The sequence below is a fragment of the Micropterus dolomieu genome, linkage group LG08, assembly GCF_021292245.1.
Source record: "Micropterus dolomieu isolate WLL.071019.BEF.003 ecotype Adirondacks linkage group LG08, ASM2129224v1, whole genome shotgun sequence".
NCBI lineage: Eukaryota > Metazoa > Chordata > Actinopteri > Centrarchiformes > Centrarchidae > Micropterus > Micropterus dolomieu.
Genome location: NC_060157.1, coordinates 1360229 through 1384721, shown reverse-complemented (window position 1 = coordinate 1384721; position 24493 = coordinate 1360229). Strand labels below are relative to the sequence as shown.

General features: G+C 41.5%; 2 protein-coding genes across 2 annotated transcripts in view; one reads left to right on the top strand and one right to left on the bottom strand.

The window, feature by feature from the left end:
- cxxc1a (CXXC finger protein 1a) overlaps positions 1 to 7411 on the bottom strand; it is a gene marked incomplete at its 5' end in the record, with an annotated part of 12713 nt that extends 5302 nt beyond the window's left edge. Inside the window, 7 exons of the mRNA XM_046055395.1 lie at positions 759 to 976; positions 2519 to 2620; positions 2701 to 2883; positions 4544 to 4699; positions 4986 to 5134; positions 7089 to 7189; positions 7275 to 7411. Coding sequence (XP_045911351.1) covers positions 759 to 976; positions 2519 to 2620; positions 2701 to 2883; positions 4544 to 4699; positions 4986 to 5134; positions 7089 to 7189; positions 7275 to 7411 — 1046 coding nt within the window. The remainder of the gene's footprint in view (positions 1 to 758; positions 977 to 2518; positions 2621 to 2700; positions 2884 to 4543; positions 4700 to 4985; positions 5135 to 7088; positions 7190 to 7274) is intronic.
- A 5076-nt stretch (positions 7412 to 12487) lies between these two features.
- On the top strand, positions 12488 to 23486 carry zgc:113363 (uncharacterized protein LOC791449 homolog). The gene is made up of 5 exons (XM_046056636.1): positions 12488 to 12514; positions 15697 to 15824; positions 17515 to 17643; positions 17741 to 17974; positions 20917 to 23486. Exons 2-5 carry the CDS (start codon positions 15698 to 15700, stop codon positions 21189 to 21191), a joined length of 765 nt encoding a protein of 254 aa, XP_045912592.1. The 5' UTR covers positions 12488 to 12514; position 15697; the 3' UTR covers positions 21192 to 23486.
- The last annotated feature ends 1007 nt before the right edge of the window (positions 23487 to 24493 follow it).

The window sequence follows — 24493 nt, the reverse complement described above, 5'->3', positions numbered from 1 at the left end:
TGTGGACTCTGTTGTGGACTTGTGGAGTCTGTTATGGGCTCTGCTGTGGACTCTGTTGTGGACTTGTGGAGTCTGTTATGGGCTCTGTTGTGGACTCTGTTGTGGACTTGTGGAGTCTGTTATGAGCTCTGTTGTGGACTCTGTTGTGGACTTGTGGAGTCTGTTATGGGCTCTGTTGTGGACTCTGTTGTGGACTCTGTTGTGGACTCTGTTGTGGACTTTTGGAGTCTGTTATGGGCTCTGTTGTGGGCTCTGTTGTGGACTCTGTTGTGGACTTGTGGAGTCTGTTATGGGCTCTGTTGTGGACTCTGTTGTGGACTTGTGGAGTCTGTTGTGAGCTCTGTTGTGGACTCTGTTGTGGACTTATGGAGTCTCTTATGGGCTCTGCTGTGGACTCTGTTGTGGACTTGTGGAGTCTCTTATGGGCTCTGTTGTGGACTCTGTTGTGGACTTGTGGGCTCTGTTGTGGACTCTGTTGTGGACTTGTGGAGTCTGTTATGGGCTCTGCTGTGGACTCTGTTGTGGACTCTGTTGTGGACTCTGTTGTGGACTTTTGGAGTCTGTTATGGGCTCTGTTGTGGGCTCTGTTATGGGCTCTGTTGTGGACTCTGTTGTGGGTTCTGTTGTGGACTTGTGAAGTCTGTTATGGACTCTGTTGTGGACTCTGTTGTGGACTGTGTTGTGGACTCTGTTGTGGACTCAGTGTGGATGTTCAGGTGTGTTTTTCACGGGTAGTTATACTGTGGGATCAGACTCACTTGGCGGCGAGCTTCATGCCACAGTCCTCTGAACAGTATTTGGAGTTGATCCTTGCCGGTTGGACACATCCTGGACCCAGACACTGCCTCAAAGCCCCGCCTACCTCCTTGGCCCCGCCCTCTCCGCCTCGCTCGCTGTGACGCACGCGTTCCCTGTGACGCTGCTTCACTTTGTGGCGACGAGGCTTCACCTCCTCTTTAGGAGCAGAGACGGATTTCTAAAGCGGAGGACAGGTGTAAGTAAGTAAAACTTTATTTATATAGCACCTTTTTTAACACAGGTTACAAAGCACTTTACATTAACGTCACACATAAACATGCAAACCCAAAGCTCATTCAAGAGAAAAACATTTATAATTCATATACACAGTATACAAACGCAACTCACATACGACCACCTCCATGAGTATTCAGCAACCGGACATCACCCAGAGCACACCATGCGATTTATAGAAAAGCTAACTTAAAGAAGTTATAAGTTAATTTATAAGTTAACCGTCAACAGACTTAGCTGATCTAATGAGAGGGGGGAGATCGTTCCAGAGTCTGGGTGCTAGGACAGAAGAAGAACTTTTGGTCAATTTTGGTTTCACTTTTGGCACGAAGTATTGCCAACAGGTTCAGGTTGGAAGACCTAAGAGACTGCTCGGTGGTGTAAGGGCTTAGTGTCTGGGAAATGTAGGCAGCTAAACCATGTAGCTACTTATAAGTGATCCTGAACTTCACTGGCAGCCAATGCAGTGAGACTGAAATAGGACCGATGTATAATCTACGACCAGTCCTAGTTTAAAGCCTAGCAGCCAGGGGCAAATGAAAACGGCATTGCAGATGCTGAGACGGGACAAAATGAAGGTATGAATGATACGTTTCTTTTATAGAATCTCTAGGTTTCTGAAATCATCTGGTTTTAGTGAAACATGAAGGTGAGTGTCGTCTGCATAACAATGATTGGATATTTAACCAAAGTGATTATCTGGCTCAAGGGAAGAAGGGCTGCAACTAACAATTGTTTTAAATTGTCTATTAATCCATCAATAATTTTCTCGATTGATCGATTAGTCCTTTGGTCTATACAATGTCAGAAAATAGTGGAAAATGTTGATAAGTGCTTCCCAAAGCCCAAGAGGATGTCCTCAAATGTCTTGTTTTGTCCACTACCCAAATATATTCAATTCGCTGTCATAGAGGAGCAAAGAAACCAGAAAATACTCAGCTTCATTTAGGAAGTTGTACCTTTTTTTTTTTCTAAGCTACTCCAATGATTAATCGATTATCAAAATAGTTGATTAATTTTATAGTTGGCAACTAATTGATTAATCATTGCAGCTCTAAAGGGAAGCATTTAAAAATAGAAAAGAATATGCCCGAGGATTGACCCCTGAGGCACCCCATACAGTAACAGCGGATGAAGACATAGTTACCCATGGAGACAAAAAAGCATATGTTTGACAAATATGAACCAAACCACTCTAACGCTTTCCCTGAGATACCAACGCATCTATTTAGTCTGTCGATGAGGATGCAATGATCAAAGCGCTTACATCTAGCAGAACTACGATGTTGTTCCCCCCACGTCAGCCTGCAGGTCATTTGTCAGTGTTTGTGGGAAAAGCCAGATTGGTTTTATCAAAAATATTATTCCCTCCAACAACTTGAAGGAGCTGCTCAGCAAAGAGCTTTTCTAGAACTTTGAAAAAGAAAACAGACATTAAATTTAGTTTTCTTCAGTCTGCACTCAGCCCTCCTGCAATTATCCTCACCTTCTTCTCTGTCTTCTTCTCCCGTCTCTTGACGTGTTTCACCTTCACCGCCTTCTTCCTCAGAGAGTCCGACTGAGCGTCCTCATCCTCGCTGTGCCAGACCTGCAACCGGAATACACGTCACACCACAGGAAGTGCCTATTCTGACAGCTGATTGGTCAGAAACACTCACACATACTGACCAGGTCTCTGTATCCAGCTGCTTTGTACTGCTCGTACAGCTCCAGCTCGCTCTCACTGAACACGCCTTCTTGCTCCTCCTCCTCCTCTTCCTCCTCTGTCTGATGCCCCGCCCCTTTCACTGAAAAGCTCCGCCCTCTGCCACCACTCCGACTCATCTCCTCATCTTTGACCCGAAGCATCTTCTGCTCAGAGATCAATAATATCATTATTATCATTAGGTCATATTTAGCAACAATAATGAGTCATCAATTCATATGTTATATTTATATATATATATGTATATATATACTACATAACATTAGACACTCAAATTCACAAAGAATGGATTGCGGCCGCTGACAGCTCCATGAATTGCACATTAGCTGCTCTCTCCCCAGTCTAAAGGTCCGATTCACAAAGATACTGCGCTAATAATATTACAGAGCGAACACAGCGGTTGGGTTTTGCAGCTGAATGCAGTTTGCTCTTGTTTTGTGTCTGTTAAATGTTCATCTGCACTTTCCTTTGTTTGGGCTCTGAAGTATCACACGGCATGATGAAGCAACGTTTGAGTAAAAAAATTATGCAAATTCAGCTGTGAGAATTATAAATATAACTATTCGAATTATCTATTAAAGTTGCAGGCAGTAACAGCTAAACAATGCAAAACCTTCCCTGTCTCTCTCTCCTGCTCATATCACCGCAAAGCCCCGCCCACCAGACCCACAAGCTGGTTGCCCTGGAAACCTCATACTGCGTAGGGCTCGCTCTCCACGCCTCCCCACGACCCCCGGTCCCTCTCGCTTTGACTCGTCTAACGAGCTCTGTGTGGAGCCAGGACGTGTTTTGTACTATTTCTCCGCGCTGCTCTCTGCTGGACTGGTACAGTGCGTTACCATCGTCTCTGCTTCTCACAGCTGCAGGTTTTATGATGTTTTCCAGTTTCATTTCCTCGTGGTGAATCAGGTACTGTACTGTCTGTGCCATCTGTGTGCATATAATGTGCTGTGATGCAGTATAACATCGCCTCGCTACAGTCACTACTAGCACGATCACTGGAAAGTCTGGGTGTGACTCCCCTTATAATGTGATTTTAGTTACCACCAACTCTGTGAAGATGCTCAACTAAAACTGAACATCGTAAGAAAACATAAAAGTCGACTTTGTGGCAGAACAGTTGTATTTCACTGCATTAAGTGACAACTGAACCACTGATCAGTGTCTTACAGGTTCCCCCTATTGTTTTAATATGAACTGTCCAGCTTTAAGAAAAGTTGAACAAAACTGTGTCGAGGTGACTGGTGTCTTTTCAGTAAAGACAGCAGAAAGAAAAGCAAGTCATCGCTGAGAACAAAATACTAACAGGTTGTTTACTGTTCCACATCACACCACCTGTTATCAGTGATATATTCAGCCTCAGCATAACTACAGTGACGTCTGAGAGAGACCTGAATGCGGATATTCTGTTGATACCCGGTAACAACACATTTCAATTAGGGTTATTGGTTGCATTTTAAGCAACACGTTTTAAATCCAATCAAAGTTTGGATGTTCACAAATAAATCAGAAGATGCAAAAGCAATTTATTGATATTCCCAAAGTTATGGTCTTGACTGGTCTTGAAATAAAATCCCGAGTCCTCAATGTCAGAGACCGAGACAAGACTGAGTACAAATGCGGTTCGAGTCCGAGACAAGACCATCAAAAAGTGGTCTCTTCTGAAACGCTGCACTACAGTATGATGGAAACTCAACAATATAACAACCGTTGTCCATTCAAGTATTTTCCCGCCTTTTATCGTTCATACTGATTACAGCATCTGAAGTTTCTAGGATCTATCTAAAACCTGTAACAGGGACTCACCCGGGCTCGGACCTCACACTGCCTCAGTCGACACTTCTGGCGAATTTTGTTTGGACCTCCGAACTTCTTCATGTCCTTACAGAAGTCACACTGAGCGCAGTCCTCCGTCCTCAGACAGGCGTCGCACTCCCCACACATCCTGGCCGAACGCTTGATCTGAAACAGAAACACAATATATTCTACAAATATACAAAATATCGGACAAAGTATTCCACAGAAATACTGCAGAGAAGAGAGAAGTGTGCCCAAGTGTATGAACATGTGTAAACACTCTCATCGGCTTAACATGTTTTCAAACATTCACATATGAAATACTGGGTGAGAGCTGCTGTTTAAACTGAAGCACTTAAAAGGAAGTGAAGTGTATTTTTAAGAGTAACAAATGAAAGCAGCTGAAATGTCGGCTAAAATCTACAATAAGTCAGTCCAGTAGCCTGGTTACCTGAGAGCCCCGCCTCTTGTCAATCTTGGGCTGGAGGGTGGAGCTTCCATCTCCATCAGGTTTGTCCTCCCTCTCAGGCTCAGACTCTTTCTCCTCTTTCTCCTTGGTCTTCTTAGGACGGAATTTAATCTCCAGAGATGGGTCTTTGTCTGCAGAGGACACAACAACACACGGCTAGCTGCTACCAGATGGCTAATAGGACAAAACACAGCTAACAGACGGCTAGCACAAATGTTCTGTAAGTCCCTATGAGGGCCGCCTCCTTATAGTCGACTTAACCAATGAAAGAGTCTTAGTTGAGCAATTTTTCATTATTTGATTAGTCGCAGAAAAAAAACCTCAAACTCAAGAGCTGCACCTTGTTGCTGCTGGACGAGAGTATCAGGGGATTGTTGCAACACAGAAAACATGACTGAGTTACAGTAGTGTGAAAAAGTGTTTGCCCCCTTCATGATTTCTTATTTCTTTTGCATGTCTGTCACACTTAAATGTTTCATATCATCAAACAACTTGAAATATTAGACAAAGATGACACAAGTAAACACAAAATGCATTTTTTAAAAGAAGGTTTTTATTATTAAGGGGCAAAAAATCCAAACGTACATGGCCCTGTGTGAAAAAGTGATTGCCCCCTAAACCTAATAACTGGTTGGGCCAACCTTAGCAGCAACATCTGCAAACAAGCGTTTATGATAACTGGCAGTGAGTCTTTTACAGCGCTGTGAAGGGAGTCTGGTCCACTCATCTTTGCAGAATTGTTGTAATTCAGCCACATTGGAGAGTTTGCGCCTTAACCACTTTTTTAAGGTCATGCCACAACATCTCAGTCGGATTCAGGTCCAGACTTTGACTAGGCCACTCCAAAGTCTTCATTTTGTTTTTCTTCAGCCATTCAGAGGTGGACCTGCTGGTGTGTTTTGGATCATTGTCCTGCTGCAGAACCGAAGTGCACTTCAGCCTGACGTCACAAACAGATGGCTGGACATTCTCCTTCAGGATGTTTTGCTAGACAGCAGAATTCATGGTTCCATTGACCACAGCAAGTCTTCCAGTGAAGCACCAAACAGCCCCAGACCACCACACTACCACCACCATATTTTACTGTTGGTATGATGTTCCATTTCTGAAATCCTGTGTTACTTTTACGCCAGATGTAATGGGACACACACCTTCCAAAAAGTTCAGCTTTTGTCAAAAGTCTTAGAGATCATCAAGATGTTTTCCTGGCAAAACTTAGACGAGTCTTTATGTTCTTTTGGCTCAGCAGTGGTTTTCGTCTTGGAACTCTGCCATGCAGGTCATTTTTGCATGAACCAGTGTTCATGCAGTTAAAACCTTAACTGAGGCAGGTGAAGCCTGCAGTTCTTTGGATGCTGTTAATGTGTTTTTTGTGACCTCTTGGATGAGTCGTCGCTTTGCTCTTGGGGTAATCTTGGTCGGCCGGCCACTCCTGGGAAGGTCCACCACTGTTCCATGTTTTCTCTCTTGCTGTGGTTCGCTGGAGTCCCAAAGCTTTAGAAATGGCTTTGTAACCTTTTCCAGACTGATAAATCTAAGTTAATCTGTTTTTCATTTGTTCCATAATTTATTTGGATTACAGCATGATGTCTAGCTTTAAGGATCTTTTGGTCTACTTCACTTTGTCAGGTAGATCCTATTTAAGTGGTGTGGGTGGTGATGGTGCAATCGATAATAATAATAATAATCTTTATTTGTAGAGCACTTTTCAAAAACAAGTAACAAAGTGCTTTAAAAAGTATAAAGAAAATAATACAAAAACAATACAAGATAAAAGCATAAGATGCCTGCCTTTGGTGTGAGAGACCCGGGTTCAACACATCCACCAATGTGTCCCTGAGCAAGACACTTAACCCCTAGTTGCTCCCTTTAATAATAAAAACCTTCATTTGAAAACTGCATTTTGTGTTTACTTGTGTTATCTTTGTCTAATATTTCAATTTGTTTTATGATCTGAAACATTTCAATTTGACAAACATGCAAAAAAAATAAGAAATCGGGAAGGGGGAAAACACTTTTTCACACCACTGCATACTTAATATTTTTCCTGTGTTAACACTATTTTAGATATTATAAGACACTGACCTCTGCAGGACGGACAGTACCAGACTCTGATGGCTTTAGCTGCTTTTTCTGAAACTCCAACACAGTTTCCATGAAACCACTCAGTGCAGCTGTCACACCCTCTGAGAGACAGACAGACAGGTTAGTGCTGACGTCATATTTCTCCATAGAATCTATTATTTATCGAAGATATATGAGGTTTATTACATCATGAAACAGTTGATGTCTGGTCTCCTGCAGATACAGTACACTGGACCTTTGGGGGTTCCCTTGGCCACCTCTCCTCCTCCTTCTCCTTCTCCCCCTCCTCCCTCTTTGCCTCCCTCACCTCCCTCTGCTCCTCCCTCCTCCTCTGGGCCTCGCTCTGCTCCTGCAGCCTCCTCAGACTGAGACACAACAAACAAACAAACAAACAAACAAACAGGAGAAGCAGCGACATCTCGTTACAACAGCTGCAGGTCAAAGCTGAGTTTGGCTGCTGATTCACACGTTAAAATTAAAGTTGCACCTTTTAGACGATTCTCTGCTGTTACACCTCTTTAAAGTGTGAAAAAGGTTCCTGACAAAACATTAAAACGCAGGAACTAGACCACATCAGACCAGGTCCAGGCGAACAGATGGCTGGATTACCGTGATGACATTAAAGTCAGATATTTAAAGCATTTAAACTCGTCGTGAAGACAGAATAAAATATGGATGGAAAAACTGTGTTTGGACTTGTCAGACCTGGACCACATTAAGAAGGAGACTCCAGACTTACTTTTTAAAAATGACTCTCTCTCTTTGCACTGACAGCACAACTCTTTTTTAAACAGATATACACAAGGATACGATATTCTATTTGGGTTGTATACAGTGTATATATCTTATATATTTGAATCAGATTTTAACTCTACTTTTAGTTTTTATTTTACTCTCTGGACTAAGTTCCCCTGCGCTGCAGTGCCAATTCTTCTATGAGGGATCAATACAGTAACATCTTATCTTCTCTTAAACCTTGAACTTACTTCAGAAATCTAAAAAAAACAAAAAATGTAAATGTCTCTTTCCTCCATCCAGACCAGGTCTACACAGAAAACATGTACTGGACTGGACTAACATGGGACTGAAACTCTTTTTATTTTATTATCAATGAATCTGCCAATTATTTTGTCACTTAATCAATTAGTTGTTTAGACTGTAAAATAGATTCACATGTGAGATTCTGGAACCATTAATTATTATAATCATTAAAATGTTTGCCGGTGGATTTTAAAGTGAATAAACTGACTCTGCAGAGTCCATCAAGAAGATGTCCGTTTAAAACATGCCAGATGTGGGTTTGATGGACACCCTGGTCTGGATCTGCTTATGGGCAAAGAAAAAAGGGCTATTTCACAGTTTCTTTCATCCATCCAGACCACATCAGACCAGGTCTACATTAAAAAAAACCTGGACTAGATTCTGCAGACGGTTCAAACCCCTGTTTCAGATTGTGTATTTATTAAACGATGAATTCACTTTACAGATGTTTTATTCATGCAGTTGTTTTCATGCACGCTGGTCGTTTTTCCCACCGTGGAACCAAACTCCGTTCACTTTTCTGCACATTCTAGCTCATGTGTGTTTTTTGTGATGCTGCAGGTTATTGAACGGTGAGTCCAGCTGCTCCGTTATTCTCTCCATCACCCGAACATCTGTCTGTCTGTCTGCACGCCTGCCTGTCTGAGGAAGACTCACCATGATGAAGCTGCTCGGGTTTCACAAGAATTAGTCCTCCGGTTAAACCCTCATCGGAACTCCGTCTGCATTTCACTCATTTTTCATTTTTAAGAAAATCTGCACAAGTCTCTTTGTTTCTGCTCCTCCCCCTCCTCCTCAGGCTTCTTCTTCTTCTTCTTCTTCTGTGCGGAGAAAAGCGGTGAGAGGGAGCAGCTTCAGCAGCGACACCTGCAGGACGGAGACTCACCTGCACACTGACCTCTGGGTCAGATCAGTAACCGCAAAGACTCATTGAAGATAAGATAATCCTTTATTGATCCCTCAGAGGGGAAAGTCGGTGTTTTATCAGCAGTACAGATAAATAGAGAAACTCCAAAAATAAATAACTATATAAAATAAGAACAGAATAAAACAGAAACCATGGCAAAGCATGCATTAAGATTTATTAAGATGCAGGAAATGTGGCCCAATATTAATAATAATAATAATAATAATAATAGACAGGTAGGTCCAACACGGTCCAGAGCTCTGTAACATATTTGTATTAAATCACTAACATTAATCAGTTCTCCCCCTCAAAATGTTTTTTTACTTTTTCAAGTAGAGAGAATTCATATTTCAGCCCCCGTCCACAGTACAGAGCTGCAGTTCTTTGTGGGTCCAGCAGACAGCAGCACTGAAACACTAAATCGGCACTGCTCTGTACAAAAACTCTGTTGAACTCGTATGTTCAAGATTTTAGTACAAAACAGAAAAGTGTACTCAAAGTATTAAAAAAGTAGTACATGTTGGGCAGAGAGTAGTATAAAGATCATATTATGGGAGTCACTGACGGCCGCGACCCTGTACGCAGGATAAGCGGTTGACGATGGATTGATGTCACTGACGGAGGAGCAGCTTTAACTACTTTATGTTCTCACAGTTTCCAGCATCTTGTTAAATATCTGAACCTGCAAAGTGACTAAAGCCAGTGTCATTTACACTGGTGACGTTGGGGACGTGTCCCCACCACTGTTTTAAAGCATAATTTGTTTAAAAACATTCTAAAACATAACTTGCAGTTAAATAACAGATGGAAATGCTTTTAGAAAGGTGCACATGAAGAAAACACTCAATGCAATTAAAATATAGAAGAAACAAATTCTGCATTGTCCAAAAAAAAGTAACTTAAGCTAAAAAAAAACAAGCTGCTGATTATAAAATGATTCAAAAACATGCAGCAGTAACTTTAACAACTTCCTGACACAGTGAACATGACCAAAGAGGAGGGAAGACTAAATCCTGCCTCAGCAGGGACGATGTTACAGGAGAAAAGTTGATCTGCAGGAGAAACTGATCTGAGAGCTGCACTCACTTAGATTCTGTTATAATTATATACTTTGAAATGTCACCTGCCATGTGAATTTTGTGTTTCCTTTTACATAAATAAAAATGTTTCCACCATAATTTGGTGCAGAAACTTTCACCAGAATGCAGAAAATTAAGTGTTTAAAGATCTAAATTTTGTGGGGGAGGCCCCCCCAGCCCCCCCGCTCTTATATCTGGCATTGAGGATATCTTTAAAACACTGTTAAAGGATCTTTTGTCTCGTTCTGGTGAACCTAAAATCGCGCATCGTGAGTGTCTCTTTACAACCCTCATCTGAGCCTCTTTGTCGCAGCCACCTTTCAACACAAAGTGACGCCCTTGACTAAAGCTGTCAGATAAATATAGTAAAAAGTACATTATATAATTGTAGATTGTTTCCATAAGTTTGGGACTCTATGCTGGCATAAAGACAGGTTAAAATTATGATGAAAAATGAAGCCTAATTGATCCGCACAACAGGGTTTGTACAAGACTTGCTATTTTACCTAAAGCAGGAGACTAAAATGGGCCACGACAGTTTTATAGGTCTCTATACCCACACTACATATTTCAAAGTAGTTTAACTTGGAAATTCAAGTTAACCCAACTTGAAGATTTCCTTTGTATCAAATCAAAGTTCATAAAGTTGATATAACTTCTGTGTTCCATGTTGTTTATTTTTGTTGATTGAACTTTTTATAACTTCATACTTTGAGTTAAAACAAAAAAATATTTTACTTGATCAGTGCAAGAAAACTTCCCTCAACTAGTTTAACCAACAACCAAAAGTACTTTTTAGTCCCCGGATCTCTTTTCAAGGAACTAAAAGGTTCCTTCAGCCCACTGTTGTGTGTGTTTCCACCGACCTGCTAAGATCAGGCAAATAAACCAGCTGATAGGCTGCAGGCCTGCACGCCGCACAGGCATCATTATTTGCAACCACGATCCATGAGCAACATTTAGAAATGAACATCAGATTTGATCTGAATATAATGAAAAACTACAGGCTGTGCTCGACCATTGAAGCAGCTTTTTGTGTGGGAGTGTAATAAAGACACGTGATAAAGATTGTTCCAAATTTAACAACAAACTGGATAAAACCACACATTCCTGCATTTTATTCATTCAGAGTTAAAACAACTTAACTATATTTATCTTACTTTCCATTTCAGGTTAAGAGGATTGAAATTTTGTTTCAGTTCTTCCTTGTTTACCCCAATAGTGTCTATACTAGTTGGAATTTGGCCACATGACTTATCCGCAATGTATAATTAGTTTTTTTATTATCTGTAATGATTTACAGTGTAAATATTCATACAAAACCTACACAAAGACGCAGAAACACACACGCACAACATGATCAGTTCATTTTTAAATTAAATGTAGGAGCCAGGTCTAAAAACTAAAATGTAGACACCGAGAGGCTGAGCAGGGAAAATCTGTCTGCCAGACCGCTGATTGTCCAATAATTCCAGGATTCCGATTGGTGCGTTTATTTACAGGTAATTAGACTATACAGGTAATCAGTTCCACACAGCAAAGATATTCATAAAATACTAGAAAAACTCTGGACTGAGGCTTTCCCCCATCACCCCCTCTCTCTAGTGAACAGGTGATATCAGCACCCACAGCATGTGATTAAAGCTTGTGAGCAACAAAAAGTAGGGAGCGTTCAAGAACCCATACCTGCCTCCTACATTAAATATTTGTTCATCTTTTTATTGCATGAAATGTTTTTACTGTGTTGTGACAAACAGAGTAACGTCAGTTTCCTGCTGAAATGAAAATGATTTCAGCTAAAAGTGTTTTAACATCTAACCTGAACAGCTGAGGGAACCTGCTGATACCCAAACTCCCATCATTCCAAAACACGTTTTTTATACAAATAAATATTTAAGAATTTCGCTACATGTATTTGACAATAAAGTACTTTTACCGCAAAGCAAAGCAAGTTTATTTAAACTGCACAACATTCATACATGGAAGCAATTCACTGTGTTTTACATCGATACAGACAAGAGTAAGAAAGACAGCAAATAAAAACTACAAGGTCTTAAAAGAAAGTAAAAATATATAATTAAAAGAATAATAAATAATTTTAATAAACCTTAAAAGTAATCCATTAGTGCATTTTAGCTGACTCCACCCCCTTTTATGCACATGTGAATAATTAAAATAATAAATGTGTTTTCTTTTAATGTCCAAAATGTTCCTGGTATTGTTAAAATGATCCTTTATTTTCTGTTAGGTGATTTTATTTCTGTGTGTGCCGCACCTTAAAGGAAGCGGAGGGGGAGGAGGCAGTCACGCGCATGCGCGCGCTCCCGACGCGACGGCGACCTGTTTTGCTGAGAGACGCGAGAGGAGGAAAGTTCAGAAGCGACAGAAAGCAGCAGCAGGTGAGGAAACGCTCTGTGTTCCAGCTTTAAATATTATCTGTGGAATATAGATGATAATATCAGAGCAGGAGACAGAAATCTTTGCGTCACTTCTTTGTCTCTAAGTATTGATCTGATGACCGACCAGCTTCCAAACTAACTTTCTTTACACAGCAGCTTTCATCAGTGATGGGCGAAGTATTCAGATCCTTCACCTCAGTAAAAGTACTAATACCTCACTGTAAAAATACTCTTTGATGAGTAAAAGTCCTGCTTTGAAAATGTAACTTAGAGTGAAACATAATCATAAAAATGTACTTGAAGTATTAAAAGTACTCAATGCAGAAAAATGTCTTGTTACTGTTATATATTATATCATGAGATTTTTATTCTTCATGCATTAAAGTGAAAGCAGGATTTTACTGTTCTTGAAGTTGATGAGCTCATTTTGAACTAATTTGTTTCAGACTGAAAGATTTTCAGATTATTTTCATTACAGAAATAATCTGCTGATTATTTTCTGCGGTCCAAACCTCAAAATGATTAAACAATACCCTAAAAATATTTAAATAATTAACACGAAAAGCAACAAACCTTCATGTTTGTGAAGCGTGACATTTTTTATACATGCAAAATGACTTTATGATCAAAAAAGTTGTCAATTTTCTGTCAGTTGACTTATTGATTAATGGACTGATCCTGTCAGCCGCCTGTAGAAACTGTTGGAGTTTAATTTACAACCAAACATCATATTTTATAAACTCTTCATGAGTTTTGTGTGTAAAAAAATCTGGACGATGGAGATGGAGTGGCATGAAAAGGAAATACTCAAGTAAAGTACAAATACCTCTGATTTGTACTTAAGTACAGTACTTGAGATACTTTAGTGAAGTAAAAGTACGTATTATCAGCAACGTGTACTTACAGTATGAAAGTAAAATGTCCCTGTCAGTGTTTCTCTGTTATATCGGATGTTTCTGGATTAATATTCCTGCTGCAATAACGAGGATGTTACATTTTACTGCTGCACATGTTTGAGCTTGAGCTCATTTGAGCTCCTTTATATTTTGTTGTATAGGTATAATTTACACAAGCTGCTGATTACTGCATTATAACCTGTTATATTATATATATATGGTGCAGAAAATGTCTCCAGATTGCAGGAAATTAACTGTTCAATGCTCAAAATTTGGCTCAGATCTCCACTCACATATTTCAGCATTAAATATTTCTCGTCTTGTCCTCGTGAACCCAACATTGTGCATCGTCAGGGCTCGTGAGCTCAGGTTCCGTTGGCTCGTTTAATCTACAGCAACGCATCATATTCTGTGAGACCGTCGTGTGTTTGTAGCTTTGTGACGATACATTTTCCAGCTGAAGTGGAGTTTAAAGAGTTAATTCACCCTGCAGTTTATCACCAATACCTGGAGATACGGGGTTTTCACTGGGCAGGAAGGGCAATCTGTAAAGTAACTAAAGCTGTAGTGCAGTAAAAAGTACCCTGTTACCTCTGAGATGTGGAGTAGAAGAAGTAGAAAGCTGCATAACATGGAAATACTCAAGCAAAATACAAATACCTCGAATTTGTACTTAAGCTCCCATCAGGAGGTCTGAGCTCCTGTGGAAGCAGTAAAATCAGCATCTGTGGGGGTCACTGATTCCTTTACCAACAAACATTATTTTGAATCACAAATAATGTGTTTTTATTGTAATTAGTAATATTTACATCAAATAGATAAACAGGCTTAAGTTAACTTGTTTTGTCCAGTGTTGATGGAACAGATTGAGCTTCAGAGCTTGAAGTGGGCCGGTGCGTACCGGTACGTACCAGTGCTTACCGGCGCGTACCGGTACGCAGTAGCAGCACCTCGACGTGACGCTGGCGCTGCGTGACGCTCACCTGCTAATCTCTGTCTGCAAGACAGACGAGGGAGAAGAAGAAGCTCGGGCGCCTTTCAGACAGCCGTGTGCAGAAAGCTCTTCAGTGTCGCAGCCTGGGTGCGGCAGGACATTTATTTATTTTATATAATAGAAATATTGACAGATAGGCGTCATTTACACCGGGGACGCTGGGGACAGGACAGAGTCAGAATGTCTCCATCACTTTTTCAAAGCTTTTGTTAAAAATGTTCTGAACAACAGCAACAAGAAATGTTAAATAACAAATGAAACACACGCAGTGCAACTGAAATATAGAAGAAGCAAACGTGCACTGTCCAAAAAAGTAACTTCAGATAAAACAACAAGCTGCCGATTCATTTTGCTTCCCTTCATATAAATAAAGACATTTCCACCATATTTTGGTGCAGTAAGTGTTAAATGCTCAAAGTCTTGAAAATACTGTTAAAATATCATCTTGTCCTGCTCTTGTGACCCAAGTGTGCCGTCACACCCCTAATCTGAGCCTTATTTATTTCTCTCAGCCGGTAACGTACGTTAGTAGGCTATTTCGAGACCCCCATGAAGCTCAGATTATAACTCGATCCCTGACAGGAGTTGAGTAAAAGTACTTAGTTACATTCCACCGCTGGTAGTAAAACAATTTCAGAAATAAAAATGACATAATAAAACCAATTAATTAGATACAAATATGGATGGGTGCTACGGCCAAAACATTTCATATCATTAGATTTCGATAATTATCAGTCAAATCTTTATTTCTTTCAGGTTTAAAGGCTGATTAAAAAAAAAGGGTGAAAATTCAGGTTTAAAACTTTTCTTTCTGGTCAGAACAAACACATGATGTCAAACAGTGGCTCACAAAACCTGTTCTCCACAAATATGCACGAGGAACATTAAGTAAAATCTTTATTTCGTCCACTTTTCCTCAACAAAATAAATATCGTAATAGCAAAATTAAGTGCTGATTCATTCGTGATTCAAATTAATCAAATCAAACATTTATTGAACGTTTGTTATTTTGTTATTGACGAAATTATATTATGATATTTATGGTTATTGTTTTTATTGCGTCGCCATAGAGACAAATAGATTTTGACACTTAAATTTAAATAAACTGCCGTTATTTCAGCAAGATGACGTCACAGATTAATCGTTGACACTAATGATAGATGTATATTTCACCTGTTGGCTCTCTTTGAGCTGTGTTTCATGAATGAATGATGTTTATAGTTTACTTATTATTATTGTCATCATCTCTGTTGTTGTTTGAGTCTGAGCAACATTCATCGTTACATTGGCAGGATGGATGTGACATCACACTGCAGCGGCTCTGACATCACTGAGAGCGGAGCCAATAAGATCCCAATCCAATCAGAATGCATCTCGAGCCAGCCGACAGCCAATGGGAAGCTCCCACATCACAACGCAGGTGAGACAGAAAGCCACCTGTGTGATTTTTATCATTTGTCTTTGTGACATTATATAAACTGTTAAACTGACCTGAGAACAGTTAAACCGTCTCTGACGTCACGACCGGTGTCCACATCTGGATCCACGTCCTGTCTGCACCAGCGGAAGACAGACGACTTCCTGTTTCAGGACGTTACCCTGAGCTGAGACTTACAGGCCCGACTTCCTCCCAACCCACAACACAAATCCTCACAACACATCGACACAACAGAGACGTTGCCTCATTTTTAGGGTTTGGCTAAATTCTTCTTGGTTAGCGTTCAGGAAAGATCTTGGTCATGGTTCAGATCAGTGAGGGGAGTCAGTTAACACCAGAACCCCTGAAAACCTCAGAATCAAGTATCTGTTTCTTTACCGGTTCATTCTCTGCAGTTCATCTGCTTTAACATTAACACATGAAACTAACAGAAACGTGTTTTCACCATTTTAATAGAGATCGTTGAATAAAGTCACTTCGCTGCGTACTTCTTCTCATGTTATGGTTTAACGGCAGTGTTGGTTTCCCTTCAGTGTAAAAGGTGAACGTCGGCTCACCTGTGTTTTGTACCTGAGACGTTGCTGCTGTTAGCGTCAGCTGGATCTGGGAGAGCGCGACACGTTGAACACGGTGAAGCGTTCCTTCAGATTCACGCCGTGTTGAAGGAAACGCTTCGTCATGTTGGAGCTGCTTCCTCCCTCGCACCGAACCTCCTGACTGCAGCTGGTTCAGTTTCCCGGTTCCGGTTCTTGAAACTTAAGCCCACAACCAATGAGCTCGTGTTCCCACAGAGGCAGTTCGATTGAGACAGGCAGCAGGTCCCGTTCAGAGATTCAGTTAAAATAATTCAGATGAAACCCGACTGGTGTCTCTGAGAACAAGAAGCAGACTGCAGGAACCACGGGGTCCAAAATAACTCCCTCACTGTTAACCATGAAAACACAAAACAAATCACATCTGCAACATATAAAGACATAAATGACCAAACTCAAGTCTTACTTACTTTTATAATAATGAACTGTATAGTGAAATATGAAACGTCAGCGTGTAATGGTGAGAGACGACTAATGTTCAGATCCCGTATAACCTTACCTGGCTGACCTTGTGGGCCTTGACGCTCACTTGAGGTCACCTGTGAGGGGTCAGTTTGCTGGGTACTCCAAACCAGGAAGTGGGCCGTGCTTTGAAGCTATTTTGTAGGGTTGGGCTCTAAAATACCCATAAACCTACTTTATGAAGACGGCTGTAAAACGTTGGATCCTTTTTTTTTAAGCGTCACAATCTCCGCAAAATGACTTGTTTCACTAGCAGAACTTGATTCATTTGGTCCGATAACATTTAATGAGAACCGCACGATTATTATTTTATCAACCTCATTATTTATTAATGTAGGGCTAAACGGGGAGTAAGCTGGCAGAAGCCTCTACTGCACTCGCTCCTGTGGCGTCGCATAATGTGGAAGCTATTTGGAAGATCCGGGTAATTTTATACCCAAACTGCCAAACTTTTTTGGCTTCATGTGCCACTGAGCAGCTTTCATAGGAATAAACTGAGCTCCCCCTTCCAACGCTGTATCCAATTCTCTTTATACATGCATGCCCCCCCCCCCCATTGTAATAATGTGCGGATTACAAGATGGCTGCATTTTTCTAAGGTTTACATCTTCCCGCAGAGGAAGCTCCCCCGCCTCTCTCTGATAGGGCAGAAGATGGTGACATCAGTGATGACTCTTTAACCTACACCAATGACATCTCTCGCCTCCTGCCCACACAGCCGGCTTCCGCACTCCGAAAACAGAAAGGTAACTGCTGAAGACTTGATTTAATCTAACTTCATGTACCTGAATCTGACATGTCTCAGTCTGATGCCATCTCTGATGTCATCTGCATGTCTCTCAGGTGTGGACAGCTCATCAGTGTCTCCTCCTCCCGTCTGTACTCCTCCATCTTCCTCCGTCACCTCTCCTCCTCCTTCTCGGTCATCCACCTGTAACAGAAAAAGCTGCAGCCTTCCTCAACATCATCATCATCATCATCATCCACACAGCACCAATCAGAAGCGTCTCTCCTCCTCTAAAAGCCACGGCTCCATCAAGACAGACGCCGCCCACATTAAGGAGGTTGCTGGAGATGGTGAGCCAATCACGTTTGATCTCTGAAAATGTAAAGTTTGTCCTGAAGGTGGCGCTAGAGGAAAAGTAAAGATTTCATCCTCTGTGGAGCTGGACTGAGATCAGATATGAATAAAGATATAAAAGTATGTCGTCAGCATAAAGGCTGATTTAATGCTCTGTGGAGGTGGTTTGGAAGGTCACAATAAGTTCAGTGAAAATATATAGTAGTAAAAATGGCCCCCAGGAAATAGTCATATCCTCGCGTTCTAAAGTCCGTTATGACAAAGTCACTCACCTTCTCCCTCCTACTCAGCGTTATAAGCCACCGACCTAAAAGACATATACATGGAAACATTAAAGCCTCAAACAGTGTTACAAACTCATTTAGTCCTGCAGTGCAGGTTGTGACTGACTGATACATGTTTGCCCCTCTAGGCTTACCATAGATATATACATTCATAGAAGCCCGTGTACTCGACCTGACCTGACTAGACTCGCTTATAGAGCTTGTTGGCCTCGACACTTCCTGTACTGTAGATGTTGAACTACTGGCTCACTGTCCAATAACACCAAAGAGATAGTGTAGATATAATTCATATGATTTAGATGAACTCGTTTAACTGTCTTGACACATTCAGTCTCTGAACGTCACTTCAGTGTTGCAGTTGATGTCGTGTTTCGATATCGACTGCAACACTGAAGTGACACAGCATAGATCACATTTATGAATGAGGGATAAACAATTTTGTGCAGTGCTTTGTGGACAGTCCACCACCTAATAACACAGCTTGTGATTGGAGAGCGTCAACAAGGATGCCTGCGATTTCATACACAAAAACCTTAAGAGTTGTTTGTATAGTCGGCATTAAATTAATAAGTTAATAAAACATTGAATTAATTAATTTTAATTAAAAAAAAAAACACGTTTTGAACACGTTCTCATCTCAATGCGTCATAACTGACGCTTTCAGACAGCGTGACAAAGCGTAAGGATTTTATGCTAAAGGTACACTTCAGCGTCCATATGAAACGCCCCCGTTTCCTACGTTGCAGCAACACAAGGGAGGCTGACCCTACCTGTTAGCCTCACGGCCGATGTGCTAACAGGTAGGGTTATCCAGTCGACATGGATTCAGTGACTTAGGTTTAGGTACTAACATTTCTGATGGTTGTGGTAAAGGTAGAGGCTTCCTCTACCACTACCGCTAGCTAGCTAGCTAGCACTTCTGGTCTGTATGGGACGCCCCAGACGCGTCTTGCACAGGCGCTAAAGGTACCCTTTAGCGTCAAATACCTACGCTACGTCACTCTTTCTCAAATCGTCGGTATATGACGCCCTGAGATGAGAACGGGCTGAAATAACAGTGTTTCCTGGATGGATTACCAAGCCCATGGATGGATAAGAACAAGTGTTCGCTCGTTGTAATGGTTGACGGCTTATAAGAACAAGCGTTCGACCGGATGATGCTCTACAGGACAGTTTTTAAAGTCTCTACAAACATTTGTGACAGAGATGTATTTTGAGAGAGTTTGTCAGAGTCTCTCTGCTGCTTGGTATTTTGATTTAAATACTTTTATTATTTCCAGCTCATTTTCTCATTTCTCAGAATCTATGTGGAGCCTTGGGACACAGTGATGGTCACGAAAGCTATCTGAGCTAACTAGCTCGCTAACTGTCGCTAACACAACAATAAGTGTGCACAGTTTATGAAAAGCTGCATCAGCGTGATGTCCTCCTGTCTCCAAATGTGAATAAACCACGTCTCTGTTGTGGAGCATTAACAGTAATGGAACATGTAGCAGACAGACAGGCAGGCAGTATTTCAGTCTGACAGGAAGCAAAAAACCGAACACACTCCCATCTCAGTGTTTATCAGCCGAACACCTTCAGCATGGTGGCCTGCTTATCTCTGCTGAACAGGCACACATTTATAGCCCCTCCCAGCATCAGTTGGTCCGGCCTGTACCAACCGACACCCTCCCTGACCCACAGCAGGCTGACACCGTGATGACTCCGAAACCCGACAGCTCAACATCGTTTACAGCTGATGTGTTCGTTATGTACTAGGACGAAGTAGGAACTAAAGAGACTTCAACTTTAGAAGATACACATTTTATTAGTGTTTATTAGTCTTATTTCAAACATAAAGCAAATTTATATTTACAGAAAACGTTCAAGATAAAGTTGAAATATTTTGAGAATAAAGTTGTTTTTTTCCTTGAAAAAGTAAATAAATATTTAGAGACAAGTCATTATATTTACAGATAATGTCATTATTTTATACAGAAAAGTCTTCATATTTTAAAAAAGAGTGAAATTTCAAGAATAATTACAATATCTTCATAATTGTTTGACCTGTCTGTTCTCTGATTGTCTCTCTACAGACTGTTGCCTTCACTGTCCCCTGACCTGTCTGTTCTCTGATTGTCTCTCTGCAGACTGTTGCGTTCACTGTCCCCTGACCTGTCTGTTCTGATTGTCTCTCTGCAGACTGTTGCGTTCACTGTCCCCTGACCTGTCTGTTCTGATTGTCTCACTGCAGACTGTTGCGTTCACTGTCTCCTGACCTGTCTGTTCTGATTGTCTCTCTACAGACTGTTGCGTTCACTGTCTCCTGACCTGTCTGTTCTGATTGTCTCTCTACAGACTGTTGCGTTCACTGTCCCCTGACCTGTCTGTTCTGATTGTCTCTCTGCAGACTGTTGCGTTCACTGTCCCCTGACCTGTCTGTTCTGATTGTCTCACTGCAGACTGTTGCGTTCACTGTCCCCTGACCTGTCTGTTCTGATTGTCTCTCTACAGACTGTTGCGTTCACTGTCCCCTGACCTGTCTGTTCTCTGATTGTCTCTCTACAGACTGTTGTGTTCACTGTCCCCTGACCTGTCTGTTCTGATTGTCTCTCTACAGACTGTTGCCTTCACTGTCCCCTGACCTGTCTGTTCTAATTGTCTCTCTACAGACTGTTGCGTTCACTGTCTCCTGGCCTGTCTGTTCTGCGAGATGCTGTCCATGTGTTCGGCTCTGGGAGAGTGTCTGGTGTGCGGAGTGGGCGGGGCCGGGTGTTGCGACGCTGCCACTGGCTGTTGCTGCTGCGTGGAGGCGGCAGGGGAGGCGGCCTGCACAGAGGAGGCGTGTCAGGCCGTGTTGGATTGTGGGATAATGGAGGATTGTTGCGGCTCGTCGGACTGCTTGGAGATCTGTCTGGAGTGCTGCTCCATCTGCTTCCCCACATAGAGCAGCCAATCAGAAAGGGACTACAAGATGATGTCAGAGCAGGTTCCTCACACCTGTCTGTCTTCATAACTCTGTTGTGTTTGGCCCGGAGACGTCGTGGACAAACATCACGTTATTCTCCATTTTTGAAAGTTTAAATCGTTTTTCTTTTATTGGTTTTGTTTTTTCCGTCTTCTGGATCGAATGAACAAATGATGTAAGGTTCTGAGCTGAGATCGCTGCTAACCAGACGAGTGAGAAGGAGAGTTCAAGTTCACCTGCAGTCATCTGTATCAAACATCAGCCAGAGCAGAGAGACATTAAACATGTTGATCTGTTCTGATCAAGTGTCAGATTAATGGATTATTGATGCATTCAGGGACGGGCGAAAATACATCAAAATGTATTTTAAAATAAGAGACCAAATACCTTCATTTTACGTGCATCAAATACCTTCATTTTACGTGCATCAAAATAAACCGTGACTTGTATCACAGTAAACTTTTCAAAAATCTAAGCAAGAAAACTACTAAAAACTTTTAAAAACTTATGTTTGTATACAAATTTTGCTTGTTTGTCCGCCATCTTGGCCATTTTTCCGTAAGCTGACGAAGCCACGCTGGTTTGTGGGTAACAGGCAGCATCGAGGCTGCCTTCAAAACCGGCTGTTACGGGGCAGTTTGAAGGGAGGAGGAAGAGCTCGTTCGAGACGTTTGGAACAGCACTTGCTGTCCTGTTAGACCGCCTGAGACAGCAGTTTAGCCCGTTTCCAACCCAGCCAGACGATTTAGCCGATGCTCCTAAAACAAACATCAAAACTTAACAGGAACTGTTAAGAATTGTAGCAGTTTATGCTAAAAATCAGATTTAATTAGATCTGCACGTTTCCCACCTTCAGGTTTTGATCTGATCTCAACAAGTCTGAGCAGATTTCAGAGCAGGCACCAATCAGAGGCAGCGTTTTATTGATGTCATCACGTAGACCCTATCAAATACAAATGACAACATCCTGTTTTGTACTGAAAGACGTGTTTTAAATGTCTCATGAATACTGGCCGTCCCTGCATGAGTTCATCGCATTAATGTTGCAGCTGCTGAAGGCGGAGCTCGTTTAATGACACTACGTAATTAGTTGATTATATTTTGTGTTAATACTCAAGTTATCTGAATAAATGCAGTGAAAAGTACAACATGTGGTGTCTGATGTCTCTGACTGAGAGGACGGACGTTCCTGTTGTTCTGCAGCAGAAGCGATCGGACTCGTCCAGCTCGTCTCTGTGTTTCCGTGATTGACAGCTCAGGAGGCTGGCGAGGCGGGGCGGGGCAGGAAGTGTGTGTTTGTTGGAGCGGCGTGCCAGGACGTCCAAACAGGAAGCAGGAAACGACTGAAATGACAACGCCACCTGACCTCTGACCCCGGGACGATCAAAGCGACACACACACACACACACACACACTGATCCCAAACAGTTCAAAGAGCTTCGGATGACGTTTTAAAGCTGAGGGTCGGGGCCCTCGGAGGGGCCATCAGATAAAAAACAGGAAGAACACGTTGTTTCTTTCATTCAGACGTTCCTCTAAACAACAGCCAGGAACACGAGTGCTGCCTAGAGGACTAGATGTGACTGATTATACTACATGTGTTTTTTCTCATGTACTTGTTGTAATACCTGACATGGTTGTTAGTAGCATTGAGCTTTTGACTGTTGGTTGTGAAGTCGGTCAGGGGATCGATGGAGGAAATAATCCGCAGATTGATCCAGAATGAAACGAATCATCAGCTGCAGTCTGAAACTAAACAGTTCAGAAGGAGCTGCAGCAGCAACATCCTGCTTTACATTAACGAGGAGGAAGAAGAATTTATAAAATCACAACAGTTTATCTTCACAGTGTGGTATTTGTACTTTTTCTGCAGTAAAGGATCTGAATACTTTCTCAAGCACTGCGAGCTGGTGAGAAGATGTGGGCATGCTCAGACAGAGGAGAGGTCAGGTGTGTACCTGCTGCAGTCTGATTGGTTACTGCCACCTGGTGGTCAGACTGCAGCAGCTCTGAAATCACCTCAAGTCCTTCTGTCACAGACAACAGTGTGCTGCACCATCAGGCTGGACACCCGCACTCACCTGTCACTCACCTGTCACTCACCTGTCACTCACCTGTCACTGGAACGTGGCTTTTTTTGTGGACTGAGAGAAGTTATTGTTATTATGATTTTATTGATGAAGGAGCAAACGTATCAAATTACCCTATTAATAAATACTGTATATTTGTAAATTAAGGGATTTTATTTATGACTTTATTGTTGTCAGTTTTATTGATGAGCATCGTTATTGTGAGTTTTGTTTTAAGATTTTAGCTGAAAATAAAAAAATATTATAATAAAACCTCACCTGTCACTCACCTTGAGAAAGATAAACTTTCTGTTAAGGAAGTATTTTCTTTTTACTAATTGAATCACTAATTTAAACCCATCCCTCTCTTTCCTACAGCTGTTGGGAATCTATCCCAGCATGCACTGGGAGAGTGTTAGGACTCACACCTTAGAGAGGTCATTTATATAATAATTAATATTTATATTTAAGTTCATCCTGATTTTAACTTTGTAAATGTATTATTGTTGCTATGGAAACAGGTCACGAGCAGCGGAAACAAAAAACATGTAAAACACTGAATCTGTTTTTATTAAATGACTTTATTTCTATATAAAGGTTTGACTCTGAAATAAAGAATATCTTTAAAAACAAACATGAATCATACTGAGACTTAATGCTGCAGAGAAACTTTAAACTAACTGTAAACATGGTGAGAAACATGAAGGTCAGAAAATCAATAACAGACAAACAGAAATCCCTTTATGGAGTTTTCATCTGAGGACTGACAGCTGAGCAGGCGGCCATGTTGGATCTGTAGTTCAGCTGATAGTAACCATCACTGTATCGCATCACCGACATCATCTCCTTTTGCCCCGACGATGTTTCAGCTGTTAAAATGTCATTTAAATCTCAATTATATAAAGTTAACAGAGCGATAACAGGAGCAACTAGCCGGCTAACTAGTGGTTAGCTCTGAATTCACTCAGTTCAGCTAGAGCTAACTGACTGAATGGCCTGTACATGACAGCTAACAGCTAACAGCTGTTCAGTTATGCTGTGTCTCAATTCGCGCCCTTCCATACTTACTTTTGCTATTTTAGTGCAGAAGTGCGTTCACACCACAGACGGTATAACAGAAGCGTACGTAGCCGCCGTTTGGACCTGACCATATTTGGACGAGTGTGTGGCGCTAGCTTAAGGTGACCAGATTTCTGAAATGAACACCGGGGA